The 18,170-nt window shown below is 65.1% G+C and overlaps 1 protein-coding gene across 2 annotated transcripts; it reads left to right on the forward strand.

Annotated features, from left to right (window-relative positions):
• The first annotated feature begins 1,644 nt into the window (after window positions 1-1,644).
• Window positions 1,645-15,462, forward strand: MXD4 (MAX dimerization protein 4). Of its 2 annotated transcripts, XR_011469129.1 has the most exons (7): window positions 1,645-1,834; window positions 1,929-2,028; window positions 5,240-5,269; window positions 10,761-10,875; window positions 11,837-11,999; window positions 12,364-12,994; window positions 13,792-15,462. XR_011469129.1 is itself a non-coding variant. In XM_070400353.1 (6 exons), the coding sequence occupies exons 1-6, from the start codon at window positions 1,771-1,773 to the stop codon at window positions 12,507-12,509; spliced, it is 618 nt and encodes a 205-aa protein (XP_070256454.1). In that variant the 5' UTR covers window positions 1,645-1,770; the 3' UTR covers window positions 12,510-15,462. The 2 variants fall into 2 exon arrangements, 1 of the variants encoding a protein (XP_070256454.1); XM_070400353.1 differs by having other exon boundaries at window positions 12,364-15,462.
• Window positions 15,463-18,170: the final 2,708 nt, after the last annotated feature.

Below are 18,170 nucleotides of genomic sequence, written 5' to 3' on the forward strand. Positions count from 1 at the left end.
TCTCAGTCCTCCGCTCTCCCGACAGCCAGGAGCGATTGGGGCCAGCACCAGCAGCAGTTGCAAGCAGGGCCAGTGCTGGGTACGAGCTGTGGCTGCTGCCCTGATACCCCCTCAGGAGCAGGGGCAGGTAGAGAAGCCCTCAGGGGCGATCTGGGCCAGCAGCCACTGCCCGCACCCGCTGAAGGCACTGAGGGATTGGGGCTGGCGCCGGCCCCGGCAACAGGCACAAGCGCTGGGTGGGACCGTGGCACGTGGGAGCAAAGAATTTTCAGTAACCACCAGAGGCTCGCTGTCCGACCGGAGCCCTGCCTTGGTCTGACGCCCCTGCTCCACCATCCCGCCATGTTCCCCACACGCCCCCTGGTGGTCAGCACACATCGTAGTGACCAGCTGTTCGGTTCTGCTGTTCCGTCTATGTGCATATTAGGATTTTCTATAGATAGATGTTTTGTCTTAGGACTGGGGCAGCCGCAGTGCCTCCCATTTAGAATTTCTGTGTGTGTGTATGGGGGGGGGGGCGTCCACCCTCCTTGTCCCCCACACTCTGCAGCCTGCTGGTTCCATGCTCAGGACCTGCCAAGCCACCAGTAACATGGAAGATCCAGGGGACGGAGGCCAGTCCCTGCGCTTCCTGGGCCAGCTTAGGGTCAGGGGCCACCAGGGCTGGTCGCAGCTGGGGGCTCGGTGAGGCGCCCTCTCCCTTCCCACAGCGGCGACGCTCTTCCCCAGAAGGCGTTTCCTTGGCCAGAGCGACTAGCACCTCCTCCAGAAATGTCCCCACCGGTCAGAATGCCCGGAGCAGCAGTCCTCCGCTCGGGGGAGCCCCTCCCAACCGTGGCCACGGCAGATCGTTGTCCGCCCGCCCCTCCCTGGGCTCTGGAGTCCACCGGGCAGTTCAGTGACACCGCCGCCTCCGCTGTCCAGCTGATGTCCCCAGGAGGTCGCGCTCTCAGGCTGCCTGTGCCCGTCCTCCACGCCGGGGCTCTCCCGGGGTCGCTCAGTGTCCGGCGGGGAGGGGTGTCTTTTGGGCTCCAGGCGATATCCCCGAGGACGCCGCGAGGCCCGGTGCTCCCGTGGAGCCAGTGTTTTAGGCGGATCGGGGGGGCGCACAGGCTCCTCCTGCGCACGGTGTGCAGACCCGGGGCTGGCAGGGCGCTCCAGCCGCTCCCCGCGTCCCGACGGGCTCTCGCGCCGGACCCGGCGGCCTGCGGTCCCACCGCGCTCCGCTTCCTCTCGGCAACGCGTCCGGCCGCGGCTCCCTCATTGGCTGCGCGCCCCGCAGCCGGCCATTGGTCCACGGTCCCTATTTTACATAGGTCGCCCTGGGCCAATCGGCGTGCGGCACCTACTTAACATGCACGCCGGCCACCAGTCAGCGAGCGCAGGGGCTGGGCCACCACGTGCTGTTGCTAAGCTTGGGCTTCTGAATTGTTACTAGCGCGGCGGGCCTATCCGAACCCAGCTTCGCATCTGTCAACATTCTCGGCCCAGCCCGAGGCGTTCGGCCGGCTCCCATAGGCCACGTCCCGGGCCAGCGCCCGCCCCCGGAGCACGAGTGCCGGCCCCCATTGGCTGCGCCGGCCGCCGTTCGCTCTCAAGTGTCAATTTGAGGGCCTGAAGCGGAGGGTGGCGGCTGAGCGCACTGGGAGCCCGCGGGAGTCGGGGCAGTGGGGCCGCGGGGCGCGCGGGGCGGGCGGCGAGCGGAGCCGGCCGGAGCGGGCCGGGCAGCGGCCGCCGCCGTCCCGGAGCGCGCGCGCGGGGGGCCGGAGGATGGAGCTGAACTCCCTGCTGATCCTGCTGGAGGCGGCCGAGTACCTGGAGCGCAGGGACCGAGGTAGCGCCCGCGCCCCTTTGTGCGCCGGGCCGCGGGCGGGCTGGCGGGCGGCGGGGCCGGGGCGGGGCCCGCTGACCGCGCCGTCTGTCTGCAGAGGCCGAGCATGGCTACGCCTCGGTGCTGCCCTTCGACGGCGACTTTGCCAGGAAGAAAACAAAGGCTGCCGGCCTGGTGCGCAAGGCCCCGAACAACAGGTACCGCCCCCCGCGCGGCCGTCCCTGTCCGCTGACGCCCGCGCGCCCTCCCCGGCCCCGACCTCCGGCCCTCAGCCCGGCTGCCGTCCGCCGCCGCGCGCCCCGGCGGCCAGCCTGGAGGAGGAGGCGCGCCCGGGCCGTGGCCGCAGCCCCGGCCCCGCCCGGCCGGCCCCGCCCGCGCCGTCGCCATCTTCCTGCGGGCCGCGCCTCCTCGGCCTCTCGCGTAAACAGTGCCACGCGTACAGCCCCGCCGCCCGCCCGGGGTCTCCTCCTGTGGCTGCTCTCCACCCCCAAGTTGTTACGGACTTTTCCGCGCAGGAAAAAAGTTGTCAGTGGGCGTTGGCCGGTGCCCCTCGGGTCCGGGGAAACTGAGGCTCGGTGCAGAGCAGCGTGGGGCTGGCCTCCCTGACCTCTGCTCGCCGCGGTGGATGGGCCGCATCTCTCCCCCCGCCTCCAGAGCCGAGCCCTGCGGCCGAGCCGAGCCCCCTACCCCCAGAGGCCTGGACAAAGAAGGTGCACAGAGGCCCTGTCCTGACCCCACTCCTCCCCGGTGTCCACGCTCTTGCCCAGCCTCCTGACAAGTTCTGGAGTCCCCTTTGGTCCCGGAGGCCCTTTGGAAGGGGGAGGGGAGAGGGGGCAGGCTCTGCAGCTTCTCCCAGGGCCGGGAACCTCCCCGCCCCCACCCAGGTTGCAGAAGCGCTGAAGCTGGGGTGCGAACCCCTGGGTGGGAGTAGTGGGGGCCTTCTGCTCCGGCTCCCGTGGGGTTCCGCTCTCCTGGCCACTATGAGGACCATAGCACACCTGGCACTGCCCAGGGCCCGCTGTGGCCCAGACATCCCCAGGCTGGGAGCTGCACTGGTGGGGGGCTTTGGGGCCCCTGGTGGAGCGTGTGGTCCCTGACTGAAAGGGTCAGATGGGTAGAGCTGGAGAAACAGAAAGGCTGGCACAAGGACCCATCTCCTGTGACATGCTGGCGCCCTGGGCCTGGCAAGGAATTGGTTCAGCCTCCATCCGCCCTGGCTCCGGACATGCCTGAGTCCCAGCTCCTGGTCCCCTCTTGGGCACAGTTTGGGAAAGTACTTGAGTGTTGGGTGGGTGGCACTGCCTCAGGCCTCTTCAGAGAGCTAGCCAGGCCCCTGCTGTTGGCTCTCACTGCCCCCAGGGCCCTGCCACCCATGGGAAACTCCAGGGCGTGACTCCCGTGGCACAGGGTGCCCAAGGCTGATAACCAGAATCACAGCTAAGGCTCTGTGAGTGCTTCCTGCATACTGTCTCATGCGTATGCTAATGACCACCCCTCCCCTGAAGGAGATGTTATTTTATCACCATTGTAAGGCCGAGGAAACAGGCACAGAGATGAACTACTTGCCACCCTCCGACCTCTGGGACTCCTGTTGCAAAGTGGGGTCCTAGCCTCCTACCTTCTGCCAGGATGGGGACCTTGAGGGTCTCCTGGACTGGGGTACACCTCCCTGCTGCTCCTCCGGGCAGAGCCCGACTCCCCCAGTGCCCAAGGCACCAGGGGCTCCAGAGACGGTCCCTTGAGGCTGTCTGGCCCAGATGGGCCTCAACCAGCTCAGCCCAGGGACCAGGGCAGACCAGGGCCCAGAGGACAGGGCCCTGACCTGGTGGGACATCCCCACACCTGGGTGGTGGGCATGAGGGCGGTGTGTGTGGGCTCCAGCAAGAGCTTTCAGAGGCCATTGGTCAGCAGGAGGGGCGGAGCCAGCCGGCCAGGGGGTCAGGTCCTACAGGAAACCGGGCAGAAGAGCTACCTCCAGGGGTTGACACGAGAGTAAACCAGGTGATGCCAGGAGCGAGTTCAACATAGCCCTGCCAGGGCGTCCCACCTCTCCCCAGGCCACGTGGGGAGTGAAGCCCAGAACAGGGTGCACTGGGACCTGGGACCAGTCTCCCCACAAACTCCCACAGGCGTCTGGACCAGGAGGGGCTCTGGGCCCCTGTCCATCCTCCTCTCCTGAGGAGTCCCCTCCTGGCAGGGTGGGGTCCAGGGGTGGGCGTGTGGGCTTCTCTCTATGCAGGACTCTTGCTGACCCTTACATCCCCCACAAGTGGGCAAGCTTACAGACTCACACTGCCCCTCTGTGGTTCAGGCCAGCCTCTGTGTCCTCCCAGCTCTGGGGAGGTTCTGAGGCACCTTGCCCAGCCCACGTGACCAGCCGGCACTCAAGGCCCCTGGAACCTGTTCTGAGGCTGCACAGGAGGCCCAGGAGCCTGCCGCCCGGCTGGGAGGGGAGGCCTTGGGCCCCAGTTGGCTGTGGCAGAGGCAGGTGGCAGAGGCAGGCAGGATGGGGGGGGCACTCTGGCCCCATGGGTGGGCACAGGTGATGCCTGCCCTGAGGTCCTGGAGCAGGAGAGACTGAGGGCAGGCAGAGGTCAGTAGAAGCTCTAGGCGCAGGACTGGGGCTGGGTTGCCCAAAGGTGGCCTGGCGCTGTGCTCACATGTGAGGCAACCTGGCAGCCTGGGAGCCCTGTCTGGCCCGAGAGGTCCCTGTCTGGACTGGAGGGCGGGAGGGGGATGTGGAACTGCCCACTGCGGTGCTCAGGACTCTCATCCCTGTGTGAATGGCCAGGTGGGTAGAGCTTGAGCAGCAGATGGGGCTGCTGCCCCCTGAGAGGCTGACCATGACCCAGAGGAGAGTGGAGGGCCAGCGTTGGTCTGCCCACTGCCCACTGGCACATCTCAGAGGTTCCCTGTGGGCTGTCCCTCATGGGCTGGGTGTGCTCTGTCCCTGGGTGTCCCCATGGGTGCAGTGGGCTGTGGTGATGCAGGTGTGTGAGCCTGAGGAGGTGGGATGGTGTCTGGCCTCGGGGAGTGGGGAGCAGAGAAGCCAGGCAGCTCAGTGCCACAACAGGGGCTCAGGGACCCGCCTGAGGAGCACAGGGGGGTGTTGGCTCCAGGACTGGCTGCCACGGCTTCTTGAGCCCCACCCACCCTTTCTGAAGCAGGACCTGGACCCTCCTGTGGCCGGAGCCCCACATGCCTCACTATAGGTGAGCTGGCTGGCCCTGGGAAGCCCTGGACGTGACTTACTTCTGAGGGGCCTGTCCTTGTCCCCGGTGCAGGGTCCCCCAGCCTTTGGCCAGCAGCTGCTCACCTGCCAGCCCTCCCCGTTCTGGGCGGCCCTGCAGGTGCCCGTGCTCCGGTGTTGGCAGTGCAGTGAGCTCTGTTTTCTGTCTCTCTAAACAGGTCTTCACACAATGAACTAGAAAAGCACAGGTAAGTGACCCCTTCTCCCCACCGCCAGTTTCTGCGGGGCTGCACGCTCCCCACCGCTCCTGTGCCCTGGGGTGGCTGACCGTGCTACCAGGCTGTGCCTTGTCTTGGGATGTGTCGTTCTTGAAGGAAGAGGCCGGGCTCTGTTCTCAGGCTCACCCTTGCTGGGAGGCCGGGGTGGGGGCCCAGGCCTGGGGGCTCAGCCTGGGTCCAGCACCAGGTTGGGGACAGGGATGTGGGGCAGGTCCCTCGTGCTGTGTGGCAGTTAGGCCAGCTCCCTGGAGGAGGAGGTCTGTCTGCTTTGGGGCATTTAAGCCCGTTTGGGAGCAAGTCTTTAGCCCTTAGGATGCTGGCCTCCATCCAGTGGGTTCAGCCCTCTTGGTCTGGGCCCCGCCAACCTGGGACCTCCTGCCCCTGGGACCTGCCTCCCAAGGAGCCTCCTGCCAGAGGCTTGTCTGCAGGGCAGGGGACAGGCAGCCAGTCCCAGGCCACGTGGGCCCAGGGCGGATCCCGGGAGCCCACCTCATGCCCACCCCCTGGCTGTAGGGCTGGGTCCACTGGGTCCTCCTGGAGGAGGAGCCTTGGTCGCTGAGAAGCAGGAAGGGCAGCAGGTCACCAAGGAGTCTCCTTGCTCCAGCCTGTCACCCCGGGCCCTGCACCTTCCGCTCTCGGGCATCCCTGCCCTGGCCGCTGGCAGGGCTGCAGGCCTCCCTCTGTCCACAGGGTCTCTGTGACCCTGGGCCTGCTCTGCAGTGGGGATGAGGCACTGGCAAGCTTGGCCCCTGCAGGCGGTGCCCTCTGGGCTGATCTCAAGGGGCTGTTGGGAGCTGTGGGTAGGCACAGAGGTCCCACAGGCAAGAGCCCTGATGCCAGGACCAGGGATGACCCCCAGGGACGCTGTGCACAAGCCGTCTCCTGACCTTTGCTCTCATCTGCGCAATGGGCCAGTTCTCTTCTCCCTTCTTGGGTTGGAGTGTGTGTAGGCGGGGGGCGGGGGGGGGGGGGGGTCTGCATTCCAGTAGAACCTTCCCGGCCTGCTCTGGGAATGTTTGGAGCTTGGCCAGTTCTCTTTGTCTCCCCCCCCCACCCCCCCGCCCCAGCCAAGGCAGCGCCAACTTCCGCTCCCCTGGGATCAGGCCTGCTCTGGGCGGGTGCTAGGCAGGGACAGGACACCGTGTTCCCTGGAGGAGCTGCACTTCCTGGACTGGCCCTGTGTGTTTGAGGGGCTCCCAAGGCCATGGAGGTGGGGCAGGTGCAGGGCCCAGACAGCCAGGCAGCCCCAGGGTTGCTGCTAGGCTGGGGGAGGTGGCGCTGGACCGGACCGGGAGCCGAGGCAGGCATGCGGGGTGCTCTGGGGAAGGCTTGCTGGGGTGGTGCCTAGAACAGCCCCTCAATGCGGACAGACAGAAGGAATGACATGGGGGAGGCGGGGGGCAAGGAGGACAAGGGCTTTGACCCCTACAACTGCCCCTTGACCCTGACCTTGGACTCCGCCACCTTATTCCAGAGCCTGCCCTTAGGCTGAGCCTCGTGGGGCCCTTTTGAGACACAGGCAGGATGGCTAGGCAGCCTGGCCAGCTGGCAGGTGTGCACAGCCCTGAGGAACCCACGGGCCTGGAGCTGGGGATCCTCGTGGGGACCTCGGCCATGGCTGTACCTGTGGCTGCTGGTGCTGACGCCAGATGTGCCTGGCACCGGCCACAGGAAGGGCCGAGAGCCGTCCTCAGGAAGGAAGGAAGCACCTGGCTGGGTCGCCCGGCTGCTCCCAGGAGGCAGCGTGGACGTCCCCTTCTCTAGCAGCGTGTGTGTGGGGCCTGCAGGTCCTGCTCTGAGCGCCTGTCAGCCCCCGGCCACCCCAGCCTGGCCCCTCCCTCCTCCTGCCTCCCAGACAGCAGCTCCAGTGGGTCTCAGGCTGACACTTGGCCGCTGGCCCCGGAGGCTGGGGTCTTTGAGGCCACGTGTTCCTTGACGGGGGACCCGGGCTTTAGCTGTTGCATGTGTGGAGTGGCAGGGCTCACCCTGAAGGCCAGCCCCAGGCCCCCAGTCAGACCCCTGCCGCCTCTCCCTGCATGGAGATGGTGGTGCAGGACTGGGCGGGTCCTCCCGGTGCAGCCACAGGCGGCCTTTACGAACCTCACAGCTAGAGAATGCAGGTGGACAGAGGGCAGAAGGGGGCGTGCTCGTCCCCCCTCCCCGCCCCCGTGCATTTCCCTGCCACCTCCTCGGTGACAGCCAGGCCTGGGGTGCTCAGAGCACGGACACTGGGACGCAGTCCCTCGGGCTGGGGGACCCTCCGTGCAGCTCGGGGCCTCCTTGGAGGAGCAGGGCTTGGGTGGGAAGCTAGGAAGGGCCGTGTCAGGGCTGGGCTGTGGGCTGTTCACACGGATGCAGTGACCCCCCAGGCAGGGTCTGCCTCTGAAGCCGCACAGGGTTCCTGCGGGACGTGCTGGGTTTTGAAGCTCCAGGGATGCTGGGCACTGGCGGGGCCGGGCACTGCGGCCGCCGCAGAGAGCTTGGCTTCAGGGCAGCTGAGTGAGAGCCCCGTGCAGCCCAGGCTTTGGGGCCTCGGCGCCCGCCCGCCCGGGCGGACGGGGGATGCCCACTCCCCGCAGGGTGGGACACTGGGACCTGCCAGGGCCCCACAGCCAACCCTCCTGGCACCGGGTGGGCATGTCCGGTGTTAGCACGGCACAGTATAGGCGGGGGCCTCTCTCTGTCTCTGGGGAAGTGTCTGCCTTGTGGATGCTCAGGGACCTCCCTTGAGCCCCGCCGCCCCGCCCCCAGCTGTCCTGGGCCGCCTCCTCCGCCAGGTGCACACTAACCTGGGTAAGAGCAGATCTTGTTATCCGCTGTTCCTCATTGGACCTTTCACCTGACACTACCTGAGCTTTCTCCCCCCACCCCTCCTCGTCCTGGTGCCGCCCAGGACAGGCAGCTGTCCCCAGGCTCTCAGCCTGGCCCTCCGGTTCCCGCTGTACACGTGGAGGTAGCTCTGTGGGACCCACCTTGTTAGAGGTCTGAGGCGCTGCGGCGGCCTTCGGGACCCCCGCCAGCGACGCCTGCGGGCCCATGCGCTGGCCCACGAGCCACCTCCCCATTTCCACCAAACTAGCGCCTCCTCCGTGAGCTTGCACGGCCTGGAACCCGGGGCCGGTCCGCTTTGTGTCCGATTAGCCGTCTCTGTTCCGCTCCTTGCCTGTTTGTATCCTTTGCCCGTTTTCACATCACAAGATTCCTCTTTTTATTTTTGCTGTGTATGAGCTCAGAATGTCATGAGTACTAACCGTTTGTCTTTTACATGTATTGCAGATATTTTTCTACTGTTATTTGTCTTTTAGCTGTGTTTTTTCTTTCTTGTACAAATGTGTCTTTTTCTGATTGTAAAAGTAACATGTGGCTTTCTTTTAGCCTAAAAAACCTGGAATACATACATATATATATATATATATATTTTAAAAAAGCGCAAAGCCAAAGAAATAAACGTTGCCAACGCCTCCCCTGGAGACGCATGCCTCCTGCTCTTCATTGTGTCCTGTCGAGTCTCTCGTGTGCGTCTGCTGTGTCAGTTCTGAACAGTGTCGGGCGGCTTCCTCACCTACATCCCTGAAGTGGACATACGTGTGGAATATGTTGGGAGGATGGTGCTGTTGATTGTTGCGGGGGCGGGGGGGGAGGACTTGGGGGTACTTTTCCATTTATTTTTTCCTGCTGATTTGCATTTGCTAATTTCCACCGAGATCACATACCGAGTTTGTAGACTCGGGGTGGGGAACATCCGGCCCGCGGGCCCTAAAACGCCCACGAAACCACCTGGTCTGGCCCTGCCGCGGCAGTAGGGTGAGTTAGTGAGAGGTCGGACCAAACATCGCAGGCTGAGCTCACTGTGGATGGCCCGAGAGTGATGTTGCACATCATCAAAGGGCCCTTGGCAGGAAGCAGGTAACCGGGAGGTTGCGTGGACGAGGGAGCCCCACTTGCCCACGTGGCGAGCACGCTGGCACCTGTGCAACTGAGGAGGCGAGGCCCTTGGACTCGGGGGGTCAGGGATCGTGTGCAGTGGCCTGGGACCCGGAGGCGTGAGTTCCAGAGCCCACCCAGCGTGCCCTTCTCTCACCCTGCGCCATGCGGAGGGGTCATGACCCTCTGAGGGTCCCCCAGCTTCGAGGCAGAGCCAGGCTGCTCTGCATACAGGCCGCAGGGACGGCTGCTGAGTCCTGGCTGCTCGTTGCCTGGTGGCTGAGCCAGCACAGCCTCTGCCCCTCGTCCTGGAAGTTCTTCTAAGGTCTGACTTGGTTTCACCTGGAGAACTTCCAGGCCCCAGGGTGCCCGATGGGAGCCACTCCGTCCACAGGAGGTCCCGTGTGGATGTGGGTGACAGACAAGGCCGGGCTGCGGCGCCTGTCTGGCCCGAGGTGGTAGCCATCTGCCCTCTCTCCTCCCAGGGTCTCTAAGGCTCCGTGAGCTGGGGTTTACGGAGCTTTGGGACATAGAGAGCGGAGGTGAAAAGGGGGAGCAGCCCGTGTGGGTGCTCCCCGGGCCCCTGGGCCTCTCGACTCCTCTCCGGAGGGTAGCCTGCGTGGGTGCTGGGGCAGACGGAGCCCACGAGGTGGCGCCGGGTTAGGGTGAGCCGCTGCCCCAGGCACCTGCCTGCCCTCCTGGGACAAGATGAGCAGGACAGGCAGTGTCTGTGGGGGGCCCGTGGCCTGAGGACCTGACACCTGTGACTCTAGTTTTTTGGAAAACTGCCCTCATCTGCAGGGTTATGGGGCAAACTCTGGAAGGAAGCAGTTTCCCCCCGGATGCCAGCCCGGGGGGGGGGGGGGGGGGGGGAGGTGAGGGGGTCCAGGCCTCCGCTTCCCTGACCCAGATGGGCTCATGTTTCTGTGGTGGCGAGAGTGGCCAGTGAGCACCCCGCACCTGGCCAGGTGAGGGTGTAAATCTGTCTGAGCACGCCGGATCTTGGGGGGCAGCTGACCAGCATCCCTCCTCCAGGCTGCCCCTGCCCCCCCTCCTCCAGGCTGCCCCCTCCCCACCTCCTCCAGGCTGCCCCCCCCTCCCCGCAGGCTGCCCCTGCCCCCCTTCCTCCAGGCTGTCCCCCTCCCCCCCTCCTCCAGGCTGCCCCTTCCCCCCCCCCCTGCAGGCTGCCCCTGCCCCCCTTCCTCCAGGCTGTCCCCCTCCCCCCCTCCTCCAGGCTGCCCCTCCCCCCCCCCTGCAGGCTGCCCCTGCCCCCCTTCCTCCAGGCTGTCCCCTGCCCAACTCCACATGGAGGTGGTGACAGCAGGGTGTGCTGGGGCGCTCAGGCAGTGCCCTAGCCACGGGTCCTCTTCTTTTTCTGGGGCATTCGGAGGCTGAGGGGCTAGACTGCCCTGAGGCCTGGGGAGCTGCGGCCAGGTGGGAAGGGAGCTCCGGACAGGCCCCTCAGCAGTCCGCAGGGAGGCTGGCGGCAGCCACTGCCGGGCAGGCCTGCCTGACGCTCTGTCTCTGGCTCTTTCAGACGAGCCAAGCTCAGGCTCTACCTGGAGCAGCTGAAGCAGCTGGTGCCCCTGGGCCCCGACAGCACCCGCCACACCACACTGAGCCTCCTGAAGCGCGCCAAGACGCACATCAAGGTGAGCAGGGCTGCCCCCTCTGCCACCACCCTGCCAGCCACGAGGATGCCCAGTCCAGCCCTGTGCACCTGGGAGCATGCCCACGGGGCCCAAGGGTGGGTAGGAGCTGCCCGGCAGGTGCACACTGGGGACCTGGGGTCTCAGGGTGGGAGTGGGCAGCACCAGGGGTTGCCGAGGGGTGAGGATGCCATGGGCACGCGCTGGGTTTTGTTGGGGGGGCGGGGGTGACAGATGGCCCTCCGGGGTCCTGGGCTGTGAAAGTGGGACCAGGAGGGCAGGGTGCCTTCGATGCTGGGAGGCCCATGGGCAGTAGGTGCCCAGTGGTGGGGGAGCTTCTGGGGACCAGGCTGGCCGTGGGTGTGGCTGAGTGAGGCATTGCCTGGGGCAGGCCCCAAGGTCTGAGACGGAGACCTGCTGGTTTTGGGGCCTATGGTACTTGGGCAAACCAGGGTGGTCTCAGTCCCCCTCTGGGGCCCCTGGGCGTAGAGTCCTGGGCGCCCCAGGCCGGGTAATGGGAGCTTTGAGAGGCACAGCGGTGCCCGGGGGCACTCCGGCAGGCAGTGTCTGCTTAGGGGTTCAGGGGAAGGTGTGGCGAGGGGAAGGGGCCAGGAGGGTGCCCTGTGGGCGGGGAGAGTGGCGGTGGGCAGCGCTGTCCTCTGGGAGGAAGTGCCCGCCTGCCTGAGCGGCGCTGTCCCTGGGCATCAGGCTCCCAGGGGACTTGGCTGGCCACGCTGGCTGGTGGCGGTGGGGCTCTGGCTGGTCAGCAGAGCGCAGGCTGGGAGGTGGAACCTAGTGTGACCACCTGGAGGGCTGAGGCTGGGGCGCAGGTGCCATTGGGGCCCTTGGGGCCCTGGACCCAGGCCAGGTGGAGGACGGGGAGCCTGCCCGGGCCTCCGTGCCCCCATGCCGGGCCCCAGCATGGAGCAGGAGGTCCTCAGGCTCACAGCCCCCCCGCCTCCAGAAACTGGAGGAGCAGGACCGCAGGGCGCTGAGCATCAAGGAGCAGCTGCAGCGACAACACCGCTTCCTGAAGCGGCGCCTGGAGCAGCTGTCGGTGCAGAGCCTGGAGCGCGTGCGCACAGACAGCACAGGCTCCGCTGTCTCCACGGACGACTCGGAGCAAGGTGGGCACAGGCCGCCTGCAGCCGCAGGCGGGGGTGGGGGTGGGAGGGAGCTGGGAGGAGGGGCTGGCCAGGAGGCAGCCTGAGGGAGTGGGGGTGATGGCAGTGGGCGGCAGGTGCCCCAGGTGACAGAGTGTCCCCGGGCTGTCCGAACACCTGGCGTGCAGTGCAGAAGTGATGGGAGGAGGGGGGAGGGTGACCTGCCCACCGAGGCCGTGTGCTCCAGGGCTGAGGCCCAGACCTGCAGCCCATCTCTCCTGCACCCCCTGGAGCCTTTATTCCCCTCAAAGGCAGAGACCTGCCCTGACTTTGCCAGGAGCCCAGCTGGCACCCTCAGGGCCCAACCCCGTCCTCTCTGCTTCCCCAGAAGTGGACGTGGAGGGCATGGAGTTCGGCCCCGGCGAGCTGGATAGCGTCGGCAGCAGCAGTGATGTGGATGACCACTACAGCCTGCAGAGCGACGGCGGCTACGGGCCCCGCTGCCGGCGGCCGGCCCGCCCCGGCCTCTCGTAGGCCCGGTGCCCTCTGTCCTTGGCCTGCCTGCCGCCCAGCCACGTGCGTCAGCCCTCCGGTCCTCTCTAGCCTCTTGGTGGGTCACTGCTGTGCCATTCGGGAAGCTCCCGCAGCCTCCGGGGCTGCCGCCTCCCCCGCCAGCCGGTCAGGGCCCACCTCGCTGCCCGCCCCTCCCAGCTGGGCAGGGACCCCCGTCGGGAGGCGGGCCCAGCTCCCAGCCCTGGAGCCCAGCGTAGCCACCGTGGTCTGTTCTCCGATTCCTGATCATTCCAGAAGTATTAAATGTCGTTGCTGCAAACCCGGCGGGCGCCGTGTGCGGGGCTTACTGACCACGTGGGCAGCTCAAACCCCACCCCAGGCCCCAGGAGGAAGGAGTGGACTGAGGAAGGAAGGAAGGCGTGGCTCTCCATTCATCTGTCCATCTGTCTGTCGGTCCACGTAGGCTCCTGAAGCCTGGACAGAGAGAGCCATGAGGCAGGATGCGGGTGAGCACCCAGGGGCAGGGGGCGGGGAAGGGCCTTTGCACCCTGAGGGTGTCGGGAGCCTGGGCTGGGCTCCTGGGGCAGGCCAGGCCACCCCCACCCCCCGGGCAGCTTCCGCTTTGTTAGGTACCTCAGGTGTACACATGCACGCACCTAGTCACGTCCACCCGCCTGCACACATGCACACATGCACACGCACACACACGTGGCCACCAGACCCGGAGGTGCCTGGGACCCAGAGGTCACCTGGGCAGCACTGGCCCTGGCCTATGCCTGGCTCCCTCTCCCCTGTGCGTCCCCCGCTCAGCCTGCACAGGGAGGCGGCTTCTGCCCCGGCAGGGCTGAGGTGTGTGCTGGGTCCTCAGGGGACTGTCTGGTCTCCCTGTTCCAAAGGAAGGGCCTGAAATAAACGCGGCTCCCTGCCCAGCAGCTGAGCGGCCGGGAGGGGCTTCCCGGGAGCAGGGCTTGTGGAGAGAAGCGGCCCGAGGACTCGGGCGGTGCTGCTGGCGCGCCTCTATTTCCGGAACCAGATTTTTGTACTCTATTTTCCTAGTCGTGGCGTCCTTGTGTGCTGAGGGGGGAAGCCAGCGTCTCAGGGACTGGTCCGTCTGTCACCACTGTCCAAGTGTGCCTTGTGTCCTGTGTCAGGCCCCACCCCGGCCACCACCACCAGCATCTCCCTCCCACGTGCCCGCCAGGTGTCCTCCCGCCCCCCACCCCCAGCCCCTCCCAGCAGCCACCACCTCCAGGGAGGGAGAGCCTGCAGGGCCTGTCAGGGCCGCTTTCTGTCGCCTTGGCAGGAGGAGCTGACCGGCCCAGTGTTACCCTCCCAGTGGCTCGCAGGGACCTGCTGTGCAGCTCGGCCTCCAGTCGGGAGGGCCTGCTAACCAGAGACCTAGGGTCTCACCTGGACCCAGCTTGAACCCTCCCGCCCCCTGCCGATTCTGACCTTGGCAGCTGATGAAGACAGCGTCCTCCGCGGGTGGTCAGGCCTGAGCATTAGGCTTCTCCTGGCCTTTCGTTCCAAGTCCTTGTCCCCGGGGACCACACAGCAATACTCGGGGGCGGGGGGGGGGGGGGCGGGGGGCGGGCGGTGGGGCCGACCCCCCGCGTGTCTCCTCCCTCTCTGGTGCATTGTAACCACTTTGCCAACCGCATTTGTCTCCAGTCCTGCCGGCAGACACCCAGCGTGGGTGGCCTCACCGAGGCAGAAAGGGGTCCCTGAAGACATGTCTGTCTGGCACAGAACCTGCCCCCCGAGGCTCGGGATGGTGGGTGCACGTGGGCCCGTGGGGTCGGGGCTGGGGTCGTAGGAAAACTCTCCTGCTGGCATCTCCTTCCAGCTGGACCAGGCCCCCCCAGGCTTCTCCCGTCGGCCTGAGCGTGTCCACCGTGCGTTAGGGCAGGAGCACCCGCAAATCCGGCCCCGGGGACGGTCTGTGTCCTGAATTCTTAAAGCATCAGCTCCCCACCCACCCCTAACACCTGTGGAGGCTCTGCTCCCGCCTCTGGCCTCAGCATCCTGCCCCACAACCAGCTGTGGCCCTCGGCCCACCCGACTGGCAGCTCCACCCATGGCTCCTCAGCCGTGGTTTCCATGTGGGCCAGGGAGTTGGCCTCGCTGGCCACCCAGGGTGCTGCCTGCACCCGCAGACATGAGGGGTGGCCCTCAGGGCCAGGCCAGGTGCTAGGAGTTACACATCCATTGCCCTCCCTCCAGCTCCCTGCCGTCTGTACAGGCTGGCTTGGTGGGGGGCCATGGTGCCCAGAGAGGGCCCTTCTGAGGCCTGATGGATTGCTAAGAGCACGCCTCAGCGCTGTCGGGTCTCTAAAGCCAACGTGACCGGCACAGGGCCCCTGGGGGTGCCTGCACCCTCTCTCCGTGTGCCCTCCCAGGCCCATGTCGGCCCCTGTGGCACTGGGTGGCTGAAATCCTGGAACCCCAGCCTCAGGTTTGGGTCCCCATGCTTGTGCAGTGGCCCCCGCACTCCTGGCCACCACCCCAGTGTAGGTCCAGCTGGCTGGGGAGGCTGCCGGCAGCTCCCCCTCCGAGCCTGGGGCCCGCCTCTGCATATTCTGTTTAAGAGGCCAGTGCCCGAGCCTCCTTTCCTGGGCAGGTGGAGCCCTGTGCCCAACCGTGGCCCCGAGGGCCCCTCCTGTCTGCCCCAGGGAGTCCCTATCTGCTGGGCAAGGCAGGCTCCCCACTCCCTGCTCCCTGACTCTCTCTGGGCAGCAAACCTGGGCCCCTCCCCACCTCTGTGCACATAGGACTCTGAGCCCAGGCCGCATCCAGGGCACCAGGGCAGGTTCTGTGCCAGGGTCCAGGGCGGCCCAGGAGGCCTGGTGCTGGCCAGGTGGGCACCTTACAAGATCCTCCCTGGACAGAGAGGGTCACTCATCCACTGCTCACAGGGAGGGGCTGTGCTGTACCATTCTGTCTTTGTAATATAAATACAGATTTTTATACCTCACCCCTCTGGCTTCTAGTTCTTTCCATCCCTGTGTTTGACTCTCCCCCGCCTCTGCAGGGAGCCTCTCGGCCCTCACTGCCCTGCCCGGGGCCTTTGCTCTCTGACACCCGATGGACCGTGGGCCACCGCCTGTGCTGGCCACCACCTAGACCCCACCGTCTCAGCTGCCTCCCTGGACAGTCACAGCTAGATGTTCTTGTCTTTTTAATATGTTTTTATTGATTTCAGAGAGGAAGGGAGAGAGAGAGAGCAACATCAATGAGAGAGAATCATTGATCGGCTGCCTCCTGAACGCCCCCTACCGGGAATCAAGCCCGCAACCCAGGCATGTGCCCTGACGGGGGAATTGAACCGTGACCTCCTGGTTCATAGGTCAATACTCAACCACTGGTCGCCACTGGCCAGGCAATAGCTAGACTTGAATGAAGGTGGTGGTCAAAGTGAAACAGTCCCACACACACACCTGTTTGCCAACCAGGCCCTCTTGCTTCAGGCATTCAGACTCTGGCTCTAGCCCTGGGATTGGGCGCTGCTGCTTTAAAATATAATATATATATATAATTTTATTTATTTTTTATTGATTTCAGAGAGGAAGGGAGAGGGAAAGAGAGATAGAAACATCAATGATGAGAGAGATTATTGATTGGCTGCCTCCTGCACACCCCCCACTGGGGATCGAGCCCACACCCAGGCATGTGCCCTTGACCACAATCGAACCCAGATCTCTTCAGTCCACAGGCTGATGCGCTATCCACTGAGCCAAATAGGCTAGGGCAATATATTTTTGTTGATATGAGAGACAGAGGAAGGGAGAGGGAGAGAGAGAGAGAAACATCAATGATGAGAGAAACTTTGATTGGGTGGCTCCTGTATGCCTCCTACTAGGGATTGAGCTGGAAACCTGGGCACGTGCCCTGATTGGAAATCGACCTCCTGGTTCATAGATTGATACTCAACCACTGAGCCATGCTGGCTGGGCTGCGCACTGCTTCTTGGGGACAGCTCAGTCCCTAAGGTGCTCCATGCCGCCCAGGTGTCCTCGGTGGGTGCCCTTGGCCTGCCTCCGTGTGCCGTTCTGCACAGCAGCTGCTGGCCCTCTGGGCACACCTGAGGCACCCTCCTTGGATCTGTCCTCAGCATCCATCCCCAGAAGGTCCTCCACACGGCCTCTGCCTCCTGCCCTCGGGACCTGCAGTGTGGGGAGGGGCATGAGAAGGCGCAGCCCCAGCTGGGGACAGGCCCCAGCAGAGGACAGCGGGGGCAGAAGTGCCTGCCCAGAGGGAGGGAGAGCTGGGTACCAGAACACGGCTGCCACACTGGGCACGCGGCCACAGCAAAGGAGATGGCTGGAGGAGATCCTCTGGCAGCTTTGGGGTGTCTTGGGGGGAGGATCCGAGTCCCTCCTCCCTCCCACAGCAGCAGGCAGCAGTACTCTGGCCTCTTGAGCCCATGTGGGTCCCCCTGGGAGCACCCCTAGAAAACAAGGACCTTCCTACTGGGATGCAGCTGGATCCAAATGTAAAGGGGGCATTTGGGTTCCAAATGTTGATGACCTACAATCCCCACTTCCTCACTCAGGGCAGGAGGGCGTCAGGGGCGTGCTGAGCACGTGAACATAACCAGCACAATTCCATCTCCCTCCTTCAGGCCTGGGTTCCGGCAGGCAGCCCCAAGGGGACCCCTGACGCACCTTCTAGGCAGCCAGAAGGACCTCCGTGTGAATCCGGCACCTGCTCCCTCCCCAGCCACTCCTATCCCTTCAGCTGAGCCCACTCCCGCCTTTGCTTCCCTGTCCCTCTGCACCCGCCAACCCTCCTCAGCGCGGCTCACGGCTCACGGCTCAGCGAGGCCTCCTCTGGGAAGTGGGCCCAGTCTCTATGTCCCTTCCCATCACATTTTTGCTGGGTTATGGCCATCCAAACTGGGTGCTGGTCTCACCCGGGCTTGTCCGAGAGGCCCTTTTCACGCTGCCGCTGCCGGCTCCTCCAGTGACTGTCCAGCCAGGTGCCCCGGGCACACTAGCCCCACCGTATCTTCCCAGAACGTACCTGGGATTATGCTGCTTGCCCATTCGGCTCTCGGTGGCTCTCAGCCCCTCCGAGCTCAGTGCCTTCTGCCTCCTCATGCTGTCCTGAGGCCCTTTGTGAGACCACATCCCCCCTCCCAGGCCCCTCTGCTACCCGCTTCCCCCCAAGCCATCTGGACACACACACACACACACACACACATACCTCCCAGGCCATCTTGGCGCGCTCCCGAGTTTGAGGACTGAGGTTTCACCTCTGTCACCTGAATGTCAACGTGATGGAAGACAAACTTCGCCCACCCTCCTCCCGCCCCGCAGTATGAGCGTGCCGTCTGCTTCCTCGGCATAGGCAGGGTCAGCAGGAAGAAGGGCCGCTTTCTTGTTCTGCTGGAAACTGAGTCATCCAGCCATGTGCTCTCTGGCCAGCAGGCCCAGGGTTCTGCCCTTGGCCGGCTCTCTGCCCCTCTGCCCATGTACCCTGAGCCAGCGCCCCCTCTCTCCCCAGTGCACCAGGCCCCCCTGTACCTGTCTCTTGCCACCTTTCGTCAATTTTGCTGCAGAATCAAGCTTTTTATTTTTATTTTTTAAACTTTTATTGATGTCTGAGAGGAAGGGTGAGGGAAAGAGAGAGAGAAACATCAATGATGAGAGAGAATCATTGACTGGCTGCCTCCTGCACGAA

This window comes from Myotis yumanensis, unplaced genomic scaffold, assembly GCF_028538775.1.
Source record: "Myotis yumanensis isolate MYYU_CA2020_CCGP unplaced genomic scaffold, mMyoYum1.0.hap1 SCAF_1, whole genome shotgun sequence".
Lineage (NCBI taxonomy): Eukaryota > Metazoa > Chordata > Mammalia > Chiroptera > Vespertilionidae > Myotis > Myotis yumanensis.